At 44.2% G+C, this 21,712-nt stretch overlaps 1 protein-coding gene across 2 annotated transcripts in view; it reads right to left on the reverse strand.

Moving 5' to 3' along the window:
* Positions 1 to 1,375: 1,375 nt before the first annotated feature.
* The window catches only part of cpe (carboxypeptidase E), a 98,207-nt gene continuing 77,870 nt past the window's right edge, over positions 1,376 to 21,712 (reverse strand). The window contains exons 6-9 of one of the 2 annotated variants that reach the window (XM_033019069.1): positions 13,402 to 13,541; positions 11,849 to 11,948; positions 4,911 to 5,029; positions 1,376 to 2,916 (exon numbers count right to left, since the gene is read on the reverse strand). In XM_033019069.1, the coding sequence (XP_032874960.1) occupies positions 2,818 to 2,916; positions 4,911 to 5,029; positions 11,849 to 11,948; positions 13,402 to 13,541 (458 nt within the window). In that variant the 3' untranslated portion in view covers positions 1,376 to 2,817. The remainder of the gene's footprint in view (positions 2,917 to 4,910; positions 5,030 to 11,848; positions 11,949 to 13,401; positions 13,542 to 21,712) is intronic. The other variant, XM_033019059.1, reaches the window with a different exon arrangement.

Genomic DNA, 21,712 nt, shown 5'->3' on the forward strand with positions numbered 1-21,712 from the left:
CATTTTTGGTCAGCAACTCAACAGACCAATGATTGAAAATAGATTAACATTGGGAAGGGGAATGGAAAGAGCAACATTTTTCTCTAAACATTAAATATGAATTTAATTGTTAAGCAGGAAATGTTTTAATATGAATAATAGCGTTTGATTTGAATGCTGTCCCAGGCTGTTCTTCTATTGCGAAGATAGAAACAAAATGCTGGAGTAACTCAGTGCGATAGGCAGCATCTCTGGAGAGAAGGAATGGGTGATGTTTCGGGTCGAGACCCTTCTTCAGATATTGGTATTGGTTTATTATTGTCACCTGAGGTACAATTGAAACACTTTGTTCTGCACCTTATCCAGAGAAATTGGACCACACACGAGTACAACAGCTAGTGAGACAAAAGAGTGCAGAACGTGGTGGTGTAACTGCAGAGAAAATGCAGATAATTTAAAGTGCAAGTGATGCAAAAAGGTAGATTGGAAGATTAGAAAATTCATCTGTAGTTTATGAGAGGCCCAATCAGTAACCTCTGGGATTGATAAAACTGAAAAATGATTTCAAGCAAATTATACTGCCAAACACAAACCATAAGTTATAACTTTAAATATGGAAACTATTATTAGCTTGTTATTTTTTTATCAATTTGAATTTAAAACTTAGTTACACAAAATGTTCCATACCCTTGCATTCGAAAAGTGACTGGAACTATCAGTATCTGGTTGTGTGATTAAATTAGAACAAGCTTCATTGAGTCATAGAGTGATACAGTGTGGAAACAGGCCCTTCGGCCCAACTTGCCCACGCTGGCCAACATTTCCCAGCTACACCAGTCCCACTTGCCCGTGTTTGGTCCATATCCCTCCAAACCTGTCCCGTCCATGTAACTGTTTCTTAAATGTTGGGATAGTCCCAGCCTCAACTACCTCCTCTGACAGCTTGTTCCAATGCAGTCAACTATATAGACAACCCGGAAGGAAAACCTTTGCTTGCACAACTTGCAGTCGGTCCCCATTTTTTAACTACATTTAATTTGCCGTTGAAATTTAATCACATTGAACAAAATAAAATGCTCTGCACAATCCAGTTTATAGTTTAAATCTAGTCCTTATAGGCCTATCCCTAAACAACTAAGTGAACTGGCCATGAGTACTCAATTGCGTTGCATTGAATGGGGAGAAGGCAGGAACGGGTACTGATTGGGGATGATCAGCCATGATCACAACGAATGGTGGTGCTGGCTCGAAGGGCCGAATGGCCTACTCCTGCACCTATTGTCTATGTATCTATACATTGTGTGTGGGTACTTTAGATCTGGCTGCTATTTTGTACCGCTGCCCCGAGACCTATGTGACCATATGTGAACACTGGACAAATTACAAACTTCAATGATTATTGGGCAACGATTATTTTTTTTATCACAAACACAGCACACAGAAAATCACAAGTTACAGTTCAGTACATTTTGAATTATATACGATCATGAATATATGCAGGTGCTGTTCTCCACAAATTCTGAGGTGACAATGCAATGCTTAATGTTTCAAAACAGTGTATAGCATCTTTCTATAAAGACACAAGATATTAGCTTCATTAACATTCTGACACAACGTGCTTGTGAAGACAGATTAACCATACCATCAGATTAGCCGTACCATCATGTGCTATTACAGTTGATTTTAACTAACTACCAAATGGAGAGCATACTGCTGGCATACACGGTCCCTCAAGATATATTCTAAACCTTTAAATTGTTTACCATCATATTTTAAATAACTTGGTTTCAAATCTTCACATGCGACTAAAGTTGGAACAGTAAAGCATAACTCGTTTTACATTATAAACATGAGACAGATAATTGTTTCCTTCAAGTGCTCAATCTCATGGTTTAGGAACTTGCTGCAGCATACATCTGTAGCTGTGGAATCGATTAACTTTAAGGGCCTGTCCACTTACGTGATTTTTTTCGGCCGGCCGGTACCCGTCAATAGTCGCAGCGTTTCGCCGAAAATTTTCAACATTTTTGAACAAATCCAGCGGCGATCAGAAAAAGGTACGGCTCTTTGGGCGACTACTCACGACCATACAGGCGTCAGCCCGCGACATGTCGCCTGTATGGTCGTGGTGACGCCTGTTTGGTCGTGAGTAGTCGCCCAAAGAGTCGTACCTTTTTCTGGTCGCCGCTGGATTTTCAACATGTTGAAAATTTTCGGCGACCTGCTGCGACTATGACGGGTGCCGGCAAGTCGGCGAAAAAAATTGCGTAAGTGAGACAGGTCGTTTAAGCTTACAATGTATGGATGATGTTCAAACCATTAAGGGAATTGAACATTTTCATACATAAATCATTAGCAGTTTGAAGTAGGGGCCAAATTAGACTTCCATTAAACACCTTCAAAAGCCAGTTACATGAATCCCCAAAGATCTTACCAACTTCATTTGCGATGAGTTGCTCTAAAGAATTCTAAGCATTACCTCACATTGTTGGTTATGACACACAGTTTAGGATCTTTTAATGAATTACCACGCGGAGATATAAACACAGTAGTAGTGATCACATGTATCTAAAAAAAGACCATGGAGGAAGAGAAACCATCTTTCAGTAAGGCGAGCAAACGGAATCACTGCCAAATGGCAATATATGTTCTAGCTGAAGAAGTGGCTTGAATAAGAGAGGAGGGTCATCAGATTGATCACCTTACCTCAAGGCATCACTTCCTACATCAATCTCCTCAAGTAAGATTAGAACATCAAACATAAATAATTAAATGATTTTTAAAAAAGGACCAAGTTGCTTGACACTTCCCATGAAAGCATGAGCAAAATCCTTCTGTTCAAAAGTTCAGGGTTTCAGACATCATCTTCCACCACTGCAATATTTCCGCCTTCTCCTCTTCCTTTCGCTCAGAAAATGACTCCAGGCTAAAGTCAAGCTGCAAAAAGTACAGATCAAAATAAAAAGGTGTTTGGGAAATCACTATTCCATCCAGCCGGAAACATATGCGTGCACGGAAATGAAAGAACACACCAGTCAGTCCACTGAACCAAGGCTAAAACATTATCAGGAAAGCCCCCCACACCATGATCGCAACCACACCATGTAGCACAGCGCCAGAGACCCAGGTTCAATCCTGGCCTCAGGTGAAGTCTATGTCAAGTTTACACCTTTTCCCAGTGAGATATGTGACAGCTTAAGTTTAGTTTAGTTTATAGATACAAAGCCTTTTGGAATCAGGCCTTTTGGCCCACCTGGTCCATGCAGACCAGCAATCCCCGCACATTAACACTATCCTACACACAACTAGTGATAATTTTTACATTTACCAAGGCAATTAACCTACAAACCTGTACGTCTTTGTAGTGTGGGAGGAGACCGAAGATCTCGGAGAAAACACACTCAGGTCATGGGGAGAACGTACAAACTCCGTACAGACAGCACCCGTAGTCGGGATCGAACGTGGGTCTCTGGCGCTGCAAGCGCTGTTGGAAGCAACTCTACTGCTGCGCCACCATGACAGCTGAGAAGTACTTGGTCTATTCTCTTGAATCTGAACTCTCTCACCACTAGTCCAATTTCTGGGCACTTGTGTTTCTTTCCTTCATGTACAGAGTGGTTTAACATAATAACATAAATCATTTGAATCTGCTGCACTGAGACATAATGAATAGATCCAAAAACAGCATAAGGTCATTTATGATTGCAGTTAAATAAATTCGTACTTTGTGCCAAGAAATCTAATACAAAGGGTGCCTCACATTAATGCCATGTGGCTGCTTATGGTTTAAGAGGCAATCCACTTTTTTTTGTTGCGAGTTTATTTTCATCAACTTTTCTGGTAGAGGGGAGGAAGATTGCAAGGCAAGGTCGCCCTATCTGACTTGCAAGGGTTGCCCCATTGAGGAGATGGCAGCATGGGAAGCAGGAACTCCCATGGTATGGAGTCCCAGCCAAGTTTTATCCCAGACAACGGCACCTTCTTCCAGCAATGGAAGTATGGCAGCAGTTTGCCTGAAGACCCATTTATTTATCGGATCAATATCACAGACTGTGTCTCGGTAAAATATGAGATGAGAAGGTCATGACAGTCTGGAACAAAGGTGGCACAGTGACGCAGCAGTAGAGTTACTGCCTTATGCCCCTGTCCCACTTAGGAAACCTGAACGGAAACCTCTGGAGACTTTACGCCCCACCCAAAGTTTCCGTGCGGTTCCCGGAGGTTGCCGGAAGTTGCAGGTAGTGGAAGCAGGTAGGGAGACTGACAAAAACCTCCGGGAACCGCACGGAAACCTTGGGTGGGGCGCAAAGTCTCCAGAGGTTTCCATTCAGGTTTCCTAAGTGGGACAGAGGCATAACAGCGCTTGCAGCACCAGAGACCCAGGTTCGATCCGGACCACGGGTGCTGTCAGTACGGAGTTTGTACGTTCTCCCTGTGGGTTTTCTCCGAGATCTTCGGTTTCCTCCGTCATTCCAAAGAGGTACAGGTTTGTAGGTAAATAAGCTTGGTATAAGTGTAAATTGTCCCAAGTGCGTGTATGATTGTGTTAATGTGCGGGGATCGCTGGTCGGGGCGGACTCGGTGTGCCGAAGGGCCTGTTTCTGCACCGTATCTCTAAACTAAACTAAACTAAAGACAAACTCTTATCTTTATTCTGGAGTGCCATGATAGCCTTATCTAACTATGGAAGTTTCTTTTTTTTTGTTTTAAGGGGACAAATATCAATCATTAAAGCTTACTTACGGGGGTCAAGGAAAGAGCGTTCACGTCGCGACCCTGTTTCCACCATTCATTCCACCACCGCGCACAAGAATCACAAGAAGCGACAAGACAGACACCATTGCATGCAGATGTCGAGACGTGTGTTCAGCTCTGGCTGAACAACTTCTAATCTTGTGTGTGGACTCGACAAGAAGAAGAAGCTTACTTACCACCATGGCTGGGCTGATGGGAACGGCCACTTTTTTAGTTATTGCCAGGTAGTTAGGAGCAGAAACTGTGATTTTGTAGTTTCCAGGAGCGAGGAGCCTCCAGTAATCACCGTCTTTTGCTGAAGGGAAAACAAATGTTCATGAATGCCAGTTTTAGTGCAAACAGCAGGTCTTCTCTGACAGAAGATGCCTTGGGCAGATATAGCAATATCTAAACATGTGCCTATCAGGAGCACCCACAATTAGTTCAAGTGACCCCAACTTGTCACATAAGCAGAGAGCACACACTGAATTCTGCAAAGAGCACCAGGACTGTTTTGGCCAGTGTTTAGTTTAGTCTGAAGAAGGGTCTCGATCAGAAATGTCACCCATTCCTTCTCTCCAGAGATGCTGCCTGTCCCGCTGAGTTATTCCAGCTTTTTGTGTTTCTTTGGTTTAGTTTAGTTTAGTTTAAACAGCACGGAAACAGGCCCTTTGGCCCACCGAGTCTGCGCCGACCAGCGATCCCAGCACACTAATACTATCCTACACACACTAGGGACAATTTACAATTATACCAAGCCAATTAATCTACAAACCAATACATCGTTGCAGTGTGGGAGGAAACCGGAGCACCTGAAGAAATCTCACACAGGTCACGGGGAGAACGTACAACCTCCATACAGACTGCACCCATAGTCAGGATTGAACCCGGGTCTCTGGCGCTGTAAGGCAGCAACTCTACCTCTGCTACTTCAGAGTATGAACATGTTAGTCACAACAATTGCAGGATTAACGTGTTTAAAGTGATGAGGATACTACCAAGGGGACCTCAGGAGAATGACCATTTAATCTACAGATACGTGAGGATAATAACTAGTACCTCTATCGGGAAGACATTCCCATGCTGCCAGTAGCTTCCTTCCATTGCCGAACTCTCACTTGCAAAATGATATTGCATCAAATGAATTAGTCCAAAAAACAGTTAGTTACTGAAATGCAGCCCTTAAAGGCAAATGACACAAAAAGACTTTGCAATACATGATTATGTGGTTATGTAAAATAAATTTAACCAATAAACCCCATGTCCAATGTTCACCTTCGCAATGGAGACACAAAGAGATTGCAGATGCTGGAAGAACTCAGAAGGTCAATTAGCATCTGTGGAGGCAAAGGGATAGTCGACATTTCATATCAAGCCCCAGGCTTACATGAAGTTCTGATGCAAGGTCTTCACCCAAAAATATCGATTATCCATAATCTTCACAAATATTGCCTAACCCGTTGAGTTCTTCAGCAGTCTGGCTTTTTTTTTTGCTCCCCTCATCTTTTCAATATGTTCCTCAAAGACAAATATCCAGCTACTGACAGCATTGATTTATACAATCCAGATCAATAGCCATTGAGGGAAACAACAATTGTGCGACACGGTGGCGTAACGGCAGAGCTACTGCCTTGTAGCGCCAAAGACCAGAGTTCGATCCTGACTACGGGTGCTGTCTGTACGGAGTTTGTACGATCCCCCCATGACCTGCGTGAGTTTTCTCCGAGACCTTCAGGGTTTCCTCCCACATTCCAAAGACGAACAAGTTTGTAGGTTAATAGGCTTGGTATAAATGTTAAAATTGGCCCTAGTGGGTGTAAGGTGGTGTTAATTTTGTGGAGATCGCTGACCGACTTGGTGAGCCGAAGGGCCTGTGTCTGCACTGCATCTCTAAACTAAACTAAACTAAACAAGAATGAGTTTCCATGGATGTATTTTCTACTCTCCACTATAACAATGGCAGAGTGAATAAATCAATGTAAATTCAATCAATGTTCTCCAAATTCTGTATTTCTGCAAAATCACAGGCCTTGTATGAAAATTCAATCCTTGTGCACATTTGGGGGAAAAGCAGATTCCCTTCACTTTTCTCGTGACAGATACATTCTGGATTTTTAAGCTTGTTTTCCAAGAAGTCACGCCACAAGCTTAGTGAAAACTGCCAATTTGCTTCCCTACAGTATAAAAAAAAAAGTCAGATCTTTGTTATGTTGTACAGAGAACACAGACATATTTTCATCCAGACAGATAACCGATTCCACACACAAATCTCAGAGCCACACTCTAAGAGGTGCTGGACGAAAGTGCCCGTGTCAATTGAAAGAGGTCTTTAACCAAATGTTCAATCTCAGTTCTCTGCTGCAGCTCGGCCAAGTGTGGTCGTACACATACACAGATGGGATGCAGGCACTCCCAGCTGAGGTCATGTTGGAAAGTTGGCAAAGGTTTCTAAATGGTTTGTAATTCATTTCCCACACAGCATTCCCTTTCTCTTGCTCCAGTAGAAGCAAACAAACTGGCCATGCTTCATTGCAACATCAGGATTTAAGGAAAAGTTGGCTCTGATTATTTATCCCCTTTTAAAAGAAGTGACGGCATCTTGAGCAGTCTCCGCTGCAGAAACTTCCTTAAAGAAGCCAGTCCCACCCGTCGAATGGGGTAAAAGATCCTGCCCCACCCACGAAAATGCAAAAAAAAAAAATTAACAGTAGTGAAACCAAACCAGGTACCTCTCCAGATGGGAAAACCAGATTAAACACAGTTAAAGTGCTAGAGTAACTTAGCGGGTCAGACATCATCTATGGATGACATGGCCCACTGACGTTTCAGGTCAGGGTCCTCTTCAAACAAAAGTAGTTCACATTGAAAGACACAGGTATGAATGCGAAGGATGGTGAAAATGAAGGGATATAACTGCGTCAACCTGCGTATACAATGGAGAGTTAGGGTGAATGCAAAAATATATGGAAGAGCAGTGGAATTGATAAAGGGGAAAGGGCTCTGGAGAGGATACAGAGGAGGTTTTAAAGAATGATCGTAGCAATGAGTAGATTAACCTGTTATGAGCATTTGTCGGCACTGGGCCTGTACTCGCTGGAGTTTAGAAGAATGAAGGGGGACCTCATTGAAACATACAGAATAGTGAAGGGCTTGAGTAGAGTGGATGTGGAGATGATATTTCCACCAGTGGGTGAGTCTAGGACAAGAGGTCATACATTGCCTTAGAGTTAAAGGACGTTCTTTGAGGAAGGAAATGAGGAGAAAGTTCTTTAGTCAGAGGGTGGTGAATTTTGGGAATTTCTTTGCCACAGAAGGCCGTGGAGGCCAAGCCAGTGGATATTATTAAGGCAGAGATAGATAGATTCTTGATTAGTACATGGATAAGAGGTTATGGGGAGAAGACAGGAGAATGGGTTTAGGAGGGAGAGATAGATCAGCCATGATTGAATGGCGGAGTAGACTTGATGGGCTGCTTGGCCTAATTCTACTCATATCACTTATGATCTTAGGACCTTATGAAAAGGGAAAATAGAATGGCAGCTCACACAAATAGACATTTAAGGGTCTACTACATTTCTGCAATCAGCAAAATAATTGTTAGAAGAATGGCGTGATTGATTGAGGAATGAAATAAAGACAGAAGGCATGACGAGTTTGAGTTTAGTTTATTGTCATGTGTACCGAAGTACAGGTAAAAACTTTTGTCGCGTGCTAACCAGTCAGTAGAAAGACAATAATGATACAGAGATAAGGAAGTGCAAGGTGTGAAAATTAGACAACGGGGATGGAGATCAAGGAAAATGTAGAATAGATCGGAGAACTGGGAATGGGGGAGGGGGATGGAGAGAGAGTGAAAGCAAGAGTTACTTGAAGTTAGAGAAGTCAATATTCATACCGCTGGGGTGCCGCATCCTAAGTGGAATATGAGGTGTTGTTAAGGGATACACATACAGAGTGGATTTAATATAGATAGTTAAAATAACAAAGAGTTGAGATAGGTAAAATAAAGCAAAGTTATTCCCCTTGGTTGAAGGTTTAATAGGCAGTGGGCACATGCTTAAGGGAACCACAATAAAGATAGGGCCTGTATTGTAACCCAACTGAATTGTGATTTCAATAACTATTGAAACTGAAATTGAAACACGGATTAAACTATAAGCTTCCAGAAGACAAATACTTCAAGGAGAATTGTCGCAGTAAGATGGGAAAAGATTTATAGACTAATTGGATATCTCTTTCATAGTCTGATGCAGTCCTGAGGCATGAAATTATCTCCTTCCATGCCACACCATAGATGCTGCTGCACCCGCTGAGTTCCTCCAGCAATTTTGTGTACCTTCTATACGTCAATGCTTCTGGATTACGATCTTCGAATTAGATTTACCTTTTCACAATCACAATCATATTTTATTAGCCAAGTATGTTTTGCAACATACGAGAAATTTGATTTGCCAATCAGTCATACAGTCAATAGACAATAGGTGCAGGAGTAGGCCATTTGGCCCTTCGAGCCAGCACCGCCATTCAATGTGATCATGGCTGATCATCCACAATCAGTACCCCGTTCCTACCTTCTTTCAATATCCCGACTCCGCTATTTTTAAGAGCCCTATCTAGCTCTCTCTTAAAAGCATCCAGAGAACCGGCCTCCACCGCCCTCTGAGGCAGAGAATTCCACACACTCACCACTCTCTGTGAGTCAAAAGCAACAGAGCACACAAAATATATTTTAACATAAACATCCACCACAGTGACGTCCACATTCCTCACTGTGATGAAAGGAAAAAAATGGTTAATCTCTTCCCTTCTTTGTTCTCTAGCGGTCGGGGGCCTCGAGCCTTCCGTTGACGGGACGATCTTGACTCCCGTAGCTGGCGGTCAGGCCCTCCGTGTCAGGGCGATCAAGCTCCTGCATCGGGGGGATGTCAGCTCCCCGCGCCGGGCGATCAGACCCCGGGTCGAAGCCGGTCAAAACCTTCTGCGACTTTGAAGCTCCCGACGTCGGTCTCTTACCCGAGATTGCGAGCTCCTTATGTTAAGGTCCGCAGGCCGCGGTTGTAGCATTGATCCCAGACAAGGGATCGACCCCGATGGTAAGTCCACGGCTCCACGGTGGGGCTCAAAATCAGTCCCGAACGAGGCCTCCAGCTCCACGATGTTAAGCCGCACAGTGACCGGAGATACGGCCCGGAAAACAATTGCATCTCCAGCAAGGTAAGAGACTGAAAAAAAGTTTCCCCTGGCCCCCTTCCCCACATAAAACAAACCAGAGAACATTAACACAAACTTTTAAAACACACTAAAAATAACAAAAAAGAGAAGAAGGGACAGACAGACTGTCGGTGAGGCCGCCATCGCGGCGCCACCCAGTGGACTGTAATCTTTCAGGGAGTGCGGTATTAATATAGAAAGTGTGCAGTCTACATGTAGGTAGCCAAGAGGATAGGAGACATCAAGGGATCCACCTGTAGTAACAATCCCCTATAATAAGAGTCATGATCTCCAATCAATAAACCTTACTTTCCATTAAGCGGCCTTTTCACGGGGCGAGTTGACGCAAGATGTCACCAGAGTGAAGAGGTCGTGGTCCAGCACGAGTCTCGCACGATATAACGGCAGTAGATAAAGAGTTCCCACGGTACTCGGCATTTCTGCTATTTGTGCGAGTGACTTGTCCGTTTCCCGAGCTTTCCCGTTAAATCTTGAATGAACATCGTGAACTACACGTGACACAAATGATGTAACTTTTTTTTTCACACACTATATATATCCTCCCTTGGTTGAATTGGCTCATTTGGAGACATATTTTACTGTGTATGTGGGAGACACAGATGGACTGAGCACAGTACCTCGGTCTTACTGTGTGTGGGAGAGGGGGTGAAAGAGACGTACACTCACAGAGGCAGAGTCTCTCAGCCTGTGTAAGAGGGAGGGAGAGAGAGAGAGAGGCACACACAAGGTGGATGTGAAATCTCACCTGCCTGTTTCAGTGACAGACACCCGCCGTCAGTAAATGAAGACACCCCCATCTGTCTCCCCCTCCTCTCCCTCGACTCCCCCACCTTTCTCTCCCAACTCCAGTCCCGTCCCGACCCCCTGGGAAACTGAATAGAGCAACAGTCAACTGCTGCCTGTGCGCTGATATGACAATAAAGGCTACTTTACTTTACTGAGTTAAAGAGTTCCCACGGTAGACTGTAAAACTGGGACCCTGGTTCTGGACTCCCCCAACACCGGAACCCTTCTTCAGACAGCCTAATCGGAATTGAGTCTGAAGATGTGTCTCGTCCCGAAACATCAGCTTTATTTCTCCAGAGATGCTGCTTGACTCGCTGAGTTACTCCAGCTTTTTGTGTCTGTCTTCGGTTTAAACCAGCATGTGCAGTTCACTCCTTACACGGGTCTCTGTACAACATTGATTGGTAGCGTTCCGGACCCCTGGACCCGAGGACTCCGAGCTGTATCTCTCAAAGAAGTACATGTGAAAAATTTCTCACGGACCATAAAAATGCGTAACCTTTCAGTAAAGTCCCTTTTAAAGTCCCTTTTAAAGATTATAGTTATTTTCTTGAATCTCATTAACATAACTCATGAATAAATTGATGTCCATATGCGGATGCAAATCTTTATTTTTATTTATTTTTTAAATTCAATCCCACATAAGATAATTTTTACTCACCTTCTGTTCCCTCTGTCCAGCTTCCGGGTTCACCGTTCGCAGGAGTTCCCACTGTACCCGCAAGAGTTATTACGGATATCGCACTGGCCACTACGTTCATATAATGTTGCAATACTCAACCACAAGTGTACAAGTCAATCTTGGAGAAATTCAAACTTTCTTGAATTTTCTCCCGAGTGACCAAGTTACACGATGACCTGCCGTTAGCGCTACGGTGGTCCACGGTGGTCCACGAATGCCGCACTGTTATCGCACGAGGTTCCCACGATGTTAAACTCCGGTTAACTCTTGCGTCAAGTCGCCCCGTGAAAAGGCCGCTTTAAACTGCACTAGTGCACGAATAGACACCAAATGCTGGAGTAACTCAGCGGGAAAGGCAGCATCTCTGGATAGAAGCTAGTGTTTCGCTGAACTGCCACTTACTTTCTTAACCCAAATATATATGTTGAAACATACCAGAAGTGATATCATGATTTATGCCTTCCACAGATATAGTCGCATTTGAAATTGGGTTCTGGTGATAATCACGAACAAAGCCTTTAATGCCACGATGGACCTGAAACACAATTGTAAAGACGTTATAACTTGCAAACCACATCTATAAACTTCCCACGGAATCTCCCACCGAGAAGTCAGTTGTGAAATGGACTATCTCACCCTTCAAAAATCTAGTTGCTTGAGCATAACGTGCAATGCTATAGCAAGTTTATATTCAACGTGCCAAAAATGTCTAAAGGGCCTGTTCCACGTGCCGATTTTTTCGGTGACTGCCAGCATCATTGATTGACGTATCAGGTCACCGGAAAATACACGGCGTGATGACATATGACGCGGCGGTAAAGCAGCGTGATGACGTATGACCCGCGGTGTTTTTTCAAGTGTCGCAACCACTTTTTTTGTCGCCGTTGGATTTTGAAATGTTCAAAATCTTTTGGCGACACTGATATGACGCCGGAAAAATCGCCAAGTGGGACAGGCCCTTTAGTCTATGCCTAACCTTTCACACATCTGAAACTTAAATGTTGCTTTCCATTTTTTTCCAATTGAATTTATCAGTGTTAGAAACATAGAAACATAGAAATTAGGTGCAGGAGTAGGCCATTCGGCCCTTCGAGCCTGCACCGCCATTCAATATGATCATGGCTGATCATCCAACTCAGTATCCCGTACCTGCCTTCTCTCCATACCCTCTGATCCCCTTAGCCACAAGGGCCACATCTAACTCCCTCTTAAATATAGCCAATGAACTGGCCTCGACTACCCTCTGTGGCAGGGAGTTCCAGAGATTCACCACTCTCTGTGTGAAAAAAGTTCTTCTCATCTCGGTTTTAAAAGATTTCCCCCTTATCCTTAAGCTGTGACCCCTTGTCCTGGACTTCCCCAACATCGGGAGCAATCTTCCTGCATCTAGCCTGTCCAACCCCTTAAGAATTTTGTAAGTTTCTATAAGATCCCCTCTCAATCTCCTAAATTCTAGAGAGTATAAACCAAGTCTATCCAGTCTCTCTTCATAAGACAGTCCTGACATCCCAGGAATCAGTCTGGTGAACCTTCTCTGCACTCCCTCTATGGCAATAATGTCCTTCCTCAGATTTGGAGACCAAAACTGTACGCAATACTCCAGGTGTGGTCTCACCAAGACCCTGTACAACTGCAGTAGAACCTCCCTGCTCCTATACTCAAATCCTTTTGCTATGAAAGCTAACATACCATTCGCTTTCTTCACTGCCTGCTGCACCTGCATGCCCACTTTCAATGACTGGTGTACCATGACACCCAGGTCTCGCTGCATCTCCCCTTTTCCTAGTCGGCCACCATTTAGATAATAGTCTGCTTTCCTGTTTTTGCCACCAAAATGGATAGTGTTAAAAGAATCAGTCCTACAGAAATGTCGCCACAAACGTGGCTGGAATTAAACTCAGTTAAAGATGAGGAAAGTGAAGAGTAGCTCATTTTAAACTGGGCATGATATAATGACATCTCTGAATGGAACTTATTTTTGTGCTGACCTGTCGGATGTAATTAATGAGGGAGTCTTTATTCTCATCCCAGTAGATCTGAAGTGTGTCTTCTGGTGGGAACTTTGTGCAGCTCAATTCCAATGTGATCTCAAAGCAATTGCTACTCAGATAGTTAAAATCCTGCATACCTGGGAAATTAAAAAAATGCAATATTATAAGATCTTGTAAATACAATATACAAAAAAAAATGATGTAATTATAAAAAAGCACAGTGATAAGGAAATATGCTGGACAGATTAGAATTACAAAGGTTAGCTTCTTATCTCAGGTGATTTAATTCAATTTACAATACGATACGATATAACTTTATTCATCCCAGGAAGGAAATTGATCTGCCAACAGTCATAAAACACAAAATACATGAAACATGAAATTAAAGTGAGGAATGGAAAGGATTGGGGATGTGCAAAGATTGGGGGAGTGGAGTCAGTCTCAGTCTACGCCACAATAGAAGGGGGAGGAGTTGTACAGTTTGATAGCCACAGGGAAGAAGGTCTCCTGTGGTGTTCTGTCCTGCATCTTGGTGGAACCAGTCTGTTGCTGAAGGTACTCCTCAGGTTGCCCAGTGTTTTATGGAGAGGGTGAGCTGTATTGTCCATGATGCTCCCCAGTTTGAAGAGCATCCTCCCCTCCAAGACCTCCTCTCATGAATCTATGACGGAGCCAGCCTGCCTGATGAGCTTGTTGATCCTGTTGGCATCTGCAGCCTTCGCCCTGCTGCCCCAGCACATGGCAGCGAAGAAGATGCCACTGGCTACAACCGATCGATAGAACACCTGCAGCATCTTACTGCAGACGTTGAAGTAACGGAGCCTTCTCAAAAAGTACAGCCGGCTCTGTCTCTTCTTGTTCAGGGCCTCAGCGTTCCTGGGCCAGTCCAGTTTACTGTCCAGGTACACTCCAAGGTATTTGTACTCCCTGGTAAACTGCACATCCACACCATTGATGGAGACAGGGGACAGGGGTGTTCCTCTCCTCCTGAAGTCTACCATTAATCCTGTATGTCTGTAAGCAACATATCTTGTTGTTAGACTTCCCACCTTGTTGTTCCTAAACTTGAGTAAAAGGGAGTTTAAGTTCCAAATACGATCTAGTTTTAGTTTTAGTGATATGGCATGGAAATAGGCATATCGACCCACCAAATCCATTGATCACACAAGTTCGATGTTATCCCACTTTCTCATCCACTCTCCACACACTGGGGACAATCTACAGGGCCAATTAAGCTACAAAACTGCCAGTCTTTGGGATATGGGAGGAAACCAGAGTGCCTGGAGGAAACCCACGCAGTCACAGGGAGAATGTGCAACCTCCAGACAGACAGCACCTGAGGTCAGGATCGAACCCAGGTCTCTGACGCTGTGAGGCAGCAGCTCCACCAGCTGCTCCACTCAAAGTTACTTTAAAGTAAATGTAAATTGGGAAAATAGTCGGCATTGTTCTAAACTTTGTGCAGCTCAATTCCAATGTGGGCAATACAATTCCCACATTGCCTTCGTTTGTCTCCCCCGAGCTTTTGTCAACTTTAGACATGATTTATCCAATGCATTTCTCATCAACCTCCCTCATGCTGCGATCCATTGACCAAACACTACAAGCTACAGTCCTGCCTCACAATCTCCCATTCACCACTGGGGTTGCTCACCTACACTGGGTCCCAGTTAACACTCAATACTCATGCTCACGTCAAATCTCCCCAAGCCCTTTTTTCCTCTCTGGAATCTCCTCCAGCCTGTCGTCACCAAAATATCTGCACTTCTGGCTTTGTGTATACTTGCTGGCATCTAGAGTCGTTTATTGTTGTGGCCAAAAAGGTTGATGAAGGCAGAATTGTAGATGTTTTATACATGGTCTTCAGCAAAGCATTCAACAAGGTTTTGCATGGTAGACTGCTCTGGAAGGTTAGATCGCTTGGGATCCAAAGAGAGAAAGTGGAATGGATAGCAAATTGGCTTCACGGAAGGAAGCAGAGGGTGATGGTGGAAGGTTGCTTTTCAGACTGGAGGCCTGTGACTAGTGGTGTGCCTTAGCCCAACACTGTTTGTCATCCATATCAATTATTTGGAAGAGAACGTTTATGGCATGATTAGAAAGTTTGCAGATGATACTAAAGTGGTGGTACTGTAGTGAAGATGGTTGCGAAAAATTGCAGCAGGATCTTGATCGGTTGGGCAGGGGGGCTGAGGAATGGTTGATGGAATTTAATACTGAGAAATGTGAGGTGTTGCATTTTGGGAAGTCTAACATGGTTAAGACCTACACAGTGAATGGTAGGGGTCTGGGGAGCGTTGTAGACCAGAGGGATCGAGGAATGCAGGTAGATAGTTCAATAAAAGTGGCACCACAGGTAGATAGGGTGGTCAAAAAGGCGTTGGCCTTCATTAGTCAGAGTATTGAAGTTGGGAAGTCATGTTGCAGTTCTATAAGATGTTGGTGAGACTACAGTTAGAGCATTTTGTTCAGTTCTGAGCACCAGAGAGTAAAAGTACAAATATGCATTAGTAGGATCCCAGTTCACCTCTGCATTATGAATACTTGACTGTTCCAGTGGCACCCTATAACATCTAATCTTGTATGTGGACTCGATAACTTCTAATCTTGTATGTGGACTCGATAAGAAGAGTGTGTATACAACACGCAAGAACAAGTCACAGCAGGAGATGCCCAGTCAAATATCCAGAATGAAACAAAATAACACAGGAGTGGTCTTCTTCAGCATGCTTCACTTTATACAAAGGGTGCAAGCAACCCTCAAAATAAACATTGCTGCATTACTGTTCTCGCAAATATTTCCACAGAACTCTGCAACAACTTGACTTTGTCTCTCAACCTTCTCAGTTAAGGCCATCTGTTGCCATTAAAGAAATGGAGGAGGACAGCCCCAAGCATTTGTGCTTTGCGATATTTCAAGAGTCAAGAGTGTTCTATCATCATGTGTCCCAGATAAAACAATGACATTCATCCTTGCTGCAGCACAACAGAATATGTAAACATAGTACACTGTAAACAATATAATAAACAAGAAAAAAGTTCAGTGTGTGTATATATACATACACACACACACAAATACCCTCACATATATATACACTTGCACACATATACACACACGTATACACACACACACACACACACACACACATACAAAAAACAAACAAACATTTTGTCATTACTTCAGTCAATCAACATTGATGAGAGTGATGGTATTTGGGGAGGCGGGGGTGGGGGGGGGGGGGCAAGAAAAGAAGATGGTGAGGAAAAAACAAATAATAGGATCCAGACAAGAAAGGGAAGGAAGGACAAAGTGTGTCACATGATAAGGTGGGAGAGAAAGAGCAGAAGAGAAGGTGGCCCAAGTGTGGCAGGAGGTTAGTGATATGAGAAACTGAGGAAGAGAAGATTCAAGAATCAGGGTGACAAGAGGGCGAGAGGGTTCCATGGGAAGGTAGGAAGTGGTGTCTGAAGTGGGAGCAGTGGACAAAGCTAAGCATGTGTGTGCATGTGACCGCTGTATCTAGTTGTCTTCAGCCTCTTCTCAGTGATCTCTCTTGCAAATGGACCAAGACCCCACTCCATCAAACAGTGGTGGTAAGCGGTGCACAACAGATAAGAAACCATGCTCAAGAAACCTTCCACTCCTCAGTAAGGCATTTGACATCTGGGGTGCCAGGGCCCCCAGGGTCAACTCAAATAGCAACAAACCCAAACATGTCTCCACAACCATAGCTCAGAGATTATCAACATAACCACCCTAAATGAATCACGGCGGTAGTGGAGCCTCGCGATGGCCGGCGGGTCGGTGGGGCCTGGCAGCGGCGGTGGGGCCTGGCAGCGGCGGTGGAGCCTCATGGGTTGGTGGAGCCTCGCCGGTCAATGAGGGCGCAGGGGGGAGCCGCCATGAGGGGGAGAGGGTGAAGACCAAAGGAGGACCCAGTGTGGGTGGGCCGCCGTGGGGGGCGGGGGGGGGGGGGGGGTGCAGGAGGGGAGAGAACAAAGGAGGAACCAGCGTGGGATACTTTGTAACTTTGTCAGCGACCTTTATGTGACGACTATTTGTATACCTTGTATATGCAAGCAAAGAATTTTGCTGTGCCTGGTCACATGTGACAATAAAGTATTCCAATCCATTCCAAGATGGCAGAAAATGGCAAGGGCTAAATCTAACGAATGGGCAAACTGAAAGAGGAATGTCATCTTCCTAGGTAGTATTTGCCAGCATGAATGAGCTAATCTAGCATCTAGCATAAGCGATCACAATCCAATGGCCATTAGGAGTACGTAGAATTAGGCCATTCGGCCCATCACTCTGCCATTCAATCATGGCTGCTCTTCTAACATGAGACCAGCAAACCACAGGAATCAGGCCCTTATCCTAAAACTGACCATTACAACGTCACCTATTATTTTTCTCCAGAGATGCTGTCTGCTCCGCTGAGTTACTCCAGCTTTTTGTGTCTATCTTCAGTTTAAACCAGCATCTGCAGTTCCCTCCTACATATATTGGGCTAGAGGGCTTGTTTCATGATGTATAACTCCATGACAAACATAAAGCATACCTGGACTGGTCACTGCGATGGGCCTCAAGAGAAAATGACTCAACATGTATGTGACCACCAAGGTCCAACACAATAACCATGACGTAAAGAACAGGTGGGTGTTAGAAAGAACTCGGCCAATAACAACAGCAAGCATTTTTCAGTGCCATGAAGATAATTTATAATGGAAGCCTCTATAAAGCCACCCTACTGAGTATCAAGAGAGGAGGAAAGCCTAACAAGAGCATAGGCGGCAGTGTGGCGCAGCGGTAGAGTTGCTGCCTTACAGCACGGCGTGGACTCAGTGGGCTGAAGGGCCTGTCTGCACACAGTATTTCTAAAGTCAGTCTAAACATCCATGCAAATGATTCCCATTTCTCTGTACGAACAAAAAAATGCTTCCACAGTGACCACTATCCTTCAAATTAAAACATTCACTTGATTGTACATTCCTTTAAAACCAACGCCTCAAAGTCAAAATATTTGAGCGTGCACTCTTAAATCACAAAATGAAAAGCTGGCTATTGAGAGACAAATGCTTCAACAAGAGAATAAATATTGTAAGTGGATTACAGTCTGAAGATAGTTTTACAATGCTTGGCATTTAGTATGAGCAACCAATGAAATATTGCGGAATGCATGTATTTCCATGGAAGAATAAGGGGTGGGTCATTTAGGAATGAGATGAAGAAAAACTATTTCCACAGAACTCTGCAACAACTTGACGTGGTCTCTCAACCTTCTCAGTAAAGGCCATCTGTTGCCGTTAAAGAAATGGAGGAGGACAGCCCCAAGCATTTGTGCTTTGCAAGATTTCAAGTCAAGAGTGTTCTATTATCATGTGTCCCAGATTAAACAATGACATTCATCCTTGCTGCAGCACAACAGAATATGTAAACATAGTACACTGTAAACAATATAATAAACAAGAAAAAAGTTCAGTGTGTGTAAATATACATACACAAAATACCCTCATATATATACACACACACGCACATACACATTTATACTCACACAAATACACTTACACACATATATATACACACACATATACACATCCAAGTATCACAGATATACACACACACATATACACACAAATACCCACACATATACACACACAAATACCCTCACACACACACACACACACACAAGGGATGGTTGTTAACTTTGGCAGGTCCAAGCTCCCCCTTCAGCCAGTTAACACTGCAGGAGTGGACATTGAGGTGGTGTAGACATATAAATATCTGGGAGTGCACCTTGATAACAAACTGGACTGGTCTGTCAACACCGATGCCCTCTACAAAATAGCACAGAGCAGACTCTTTTTCCTCAGAAGGCTCAAATCCTTCAATGTGTGCAATGATATGCTGTACTTTTTTTACTATACTGTGGTTGCTGCTGGGGCAACAACATCAGTGCTAAAAACGGCAAGGAGCTGGGCAAGCTGGTAAAACAAGCTAACTCAGTGCTGGTGGGTAGAGTGGACCCTGTGGGGGATGTGCTTGAGAGGCATATGAGGAGAAAGGTGCAGGTCATCCTCAACAACTCCGGGCACCCCCTCCATGAAATTCTGGAGGGTCAAAAGAGCAGACGGAACAACAACCAGCTCCTCTACCTGCGCTGTAGTACGGAGCGGTTCAGGAGATCCTTCACCCCTGCAGCCATTAGATTTTATAATACATCGCTAGGCTGTATGGGGATGCATTTGCATTTTTAATAGTTAATTATTGGGTCTTTTTAAGTATTTATTGCTTTCAGGTATTGTCCATATTGTATTTTATGTATTTTTTGTCTGCTTTCGTTTTGAATGTGTGAGTTTGTTCGCTGTTGGCTCTCGGCATCTGAATTTTCCTGTGGGGATCAATAATGTATTTATTTTTATTATTATTATTATTATTACACATATACATACACACACACACACACACATACACACAAATATCCACACACACACACAAACACACAGACACAAAAAACAAATAAACATTTTGTCATTACTTCAGTCAATCAACATTGATGAGAGTGATTATGTCTGGGGAGGCGGGGGGGGGGGGGGGGGGGGGGGGGGAGAAAAGAAGATGGTGAGGAAAAAACTAATAATAAGATCCAGACAAGAAAGGGAAGGAAGGACAAAGTGTGTCACATGATAAGGTGGGAGAGAAAGAGCAGAAGAGAAGGAGGCCCAAGTGTGGCAGGAGGTTAGTGATATGAGAAACTGAGGAAGAGAAGATTCAAGAATCAGGGTGACAGAGGGCGAGAGGGTTCCATGGGAAGGTAGGAAGTGGTGTCTGAAGTGGGAGCAGTGGACAAGGCTAAGCAAGTGTGTGCATGTGACCGCTGTATATAGTTGTCTTCAGCCTCTTCTCAGTGATCTCTCTTGCAAATGGACCAAGACCCCACTCCATCAAACAGTGGTGGTAACCGGTGCACAACAGGTAAGAAACCATGCTCAAGAAACCTTCCACTCCTCAGTAAGGCATTTGACATATGGGATGCCTGGGCCCCCGGGGTCAACTCAAATAGCAACAAACCCAAACATGTCTCCACTATCATAGCTCAGAGATTATCAACATAACCACCCTGAATGAATCACGGCGGCGGTGGAGCCTCGCGACGGCCGGTGGGTTGGTGGGGCCTGGCAGCGGCGGTGGGGCCTGGCAGTGGCGGTGGGGCCTAGCAGCGGCGGCGGAGCCTGGCAGCGGCGGTGGCGGCTCTTGGGTTGGTGGAGCCTCATGGGTCAATGTGGGCACGGGGGAACCGCCGTGAGGGGGAGAGGGTGAAGACCAAAGGAAGACCCAGTGTGGGTGGACTGCCATGAGGGGAGGGGGGGCCAGGAGGGGGAAGAACAAAGGAGGAACCAGCGTGGGATACTTTGTACCTTTGTCAGCGCCCTTTATGTGACGACTATTTGTATACCTTGGGTATGCAAGCAAAGAATTTTGCTGTGCCTGGTCACATGTGACAATAAAGTATTCCAATCCATTCCAAGATGGCAGAAAATGGCAAGGGCTAAATCTAACGAATGGGCAAACTGAAAGAGGAATGTCATCTTCCTAGGTAGGATTTGCCATCATGAATGAGCTAATTATGCAAATTGGCTGCAGCATTTGTCCACTTAACAACAGTGACTTTACTTGAAATTAATTCCACAGTTGTGCATTCCTTTGGGTGTGATCAAGGAAATGTAGAATGTAGGTTCAAACATGCTAACATTATCTTGTTGGGTGTCAGAGGATATTTGGCTCTTCTATAAGATTTGCAACAAAGTGTATGGCATGGATGTGCACAGGATGGAGGGTTATGGCTTACGTGCAGGCAGATAAGAGTTGGTCTTGCATCATGTTTGACACAGACATTGTGTTCCTGTGTTGTCTGCTCTTGTGTATGTAAAAGTTGTAGTGAACTTGTAAAAATGCTGTTAAAACATGCAGGAAAAGATTGGTTTCCAGTCATTCCAGCCTCAGGATAAACGGAGGTACCTTTAGAATGAAGATGAGGAGGAGTTTATTTAGCCAAATCTGTGGAATTCATTGCCGCTGACGACTGTGGAGGCCAACATTGGGTATTTTTAAAGTGGAGATTGATAGGTTTTTGGTTAGTAAGGGTTAGTAAAACGGAGATGAGGAAGAACTTCTTCACCCAGAGGGTGGTTAATTTATGGAATTCACTGCCCCAGGGAGCAGTGGAAGCAGAAACTTTAAATATATTTAAGACTAAAATAGATGGTTTTTTAGCTGCCAAGGGGATAAGGGGCTACGGGGAGAGGG

This window comes from Amblyraja radiata, chromosome 1 (genome assembly GCF_010909765.2).
Source record: "Amblyraja radiata isolate CabotCenter1 chromosome 1, sAmbRad1.1.pri, whole genome shotgun sequence".
In the NCBI taxonomy this organism is placed as follows: Eukaryota; Metazoa; Chordata; class Chondrichthyes; order Rajiformes; family Rajidae; genus Amblyraja; species Amblyraja radiata.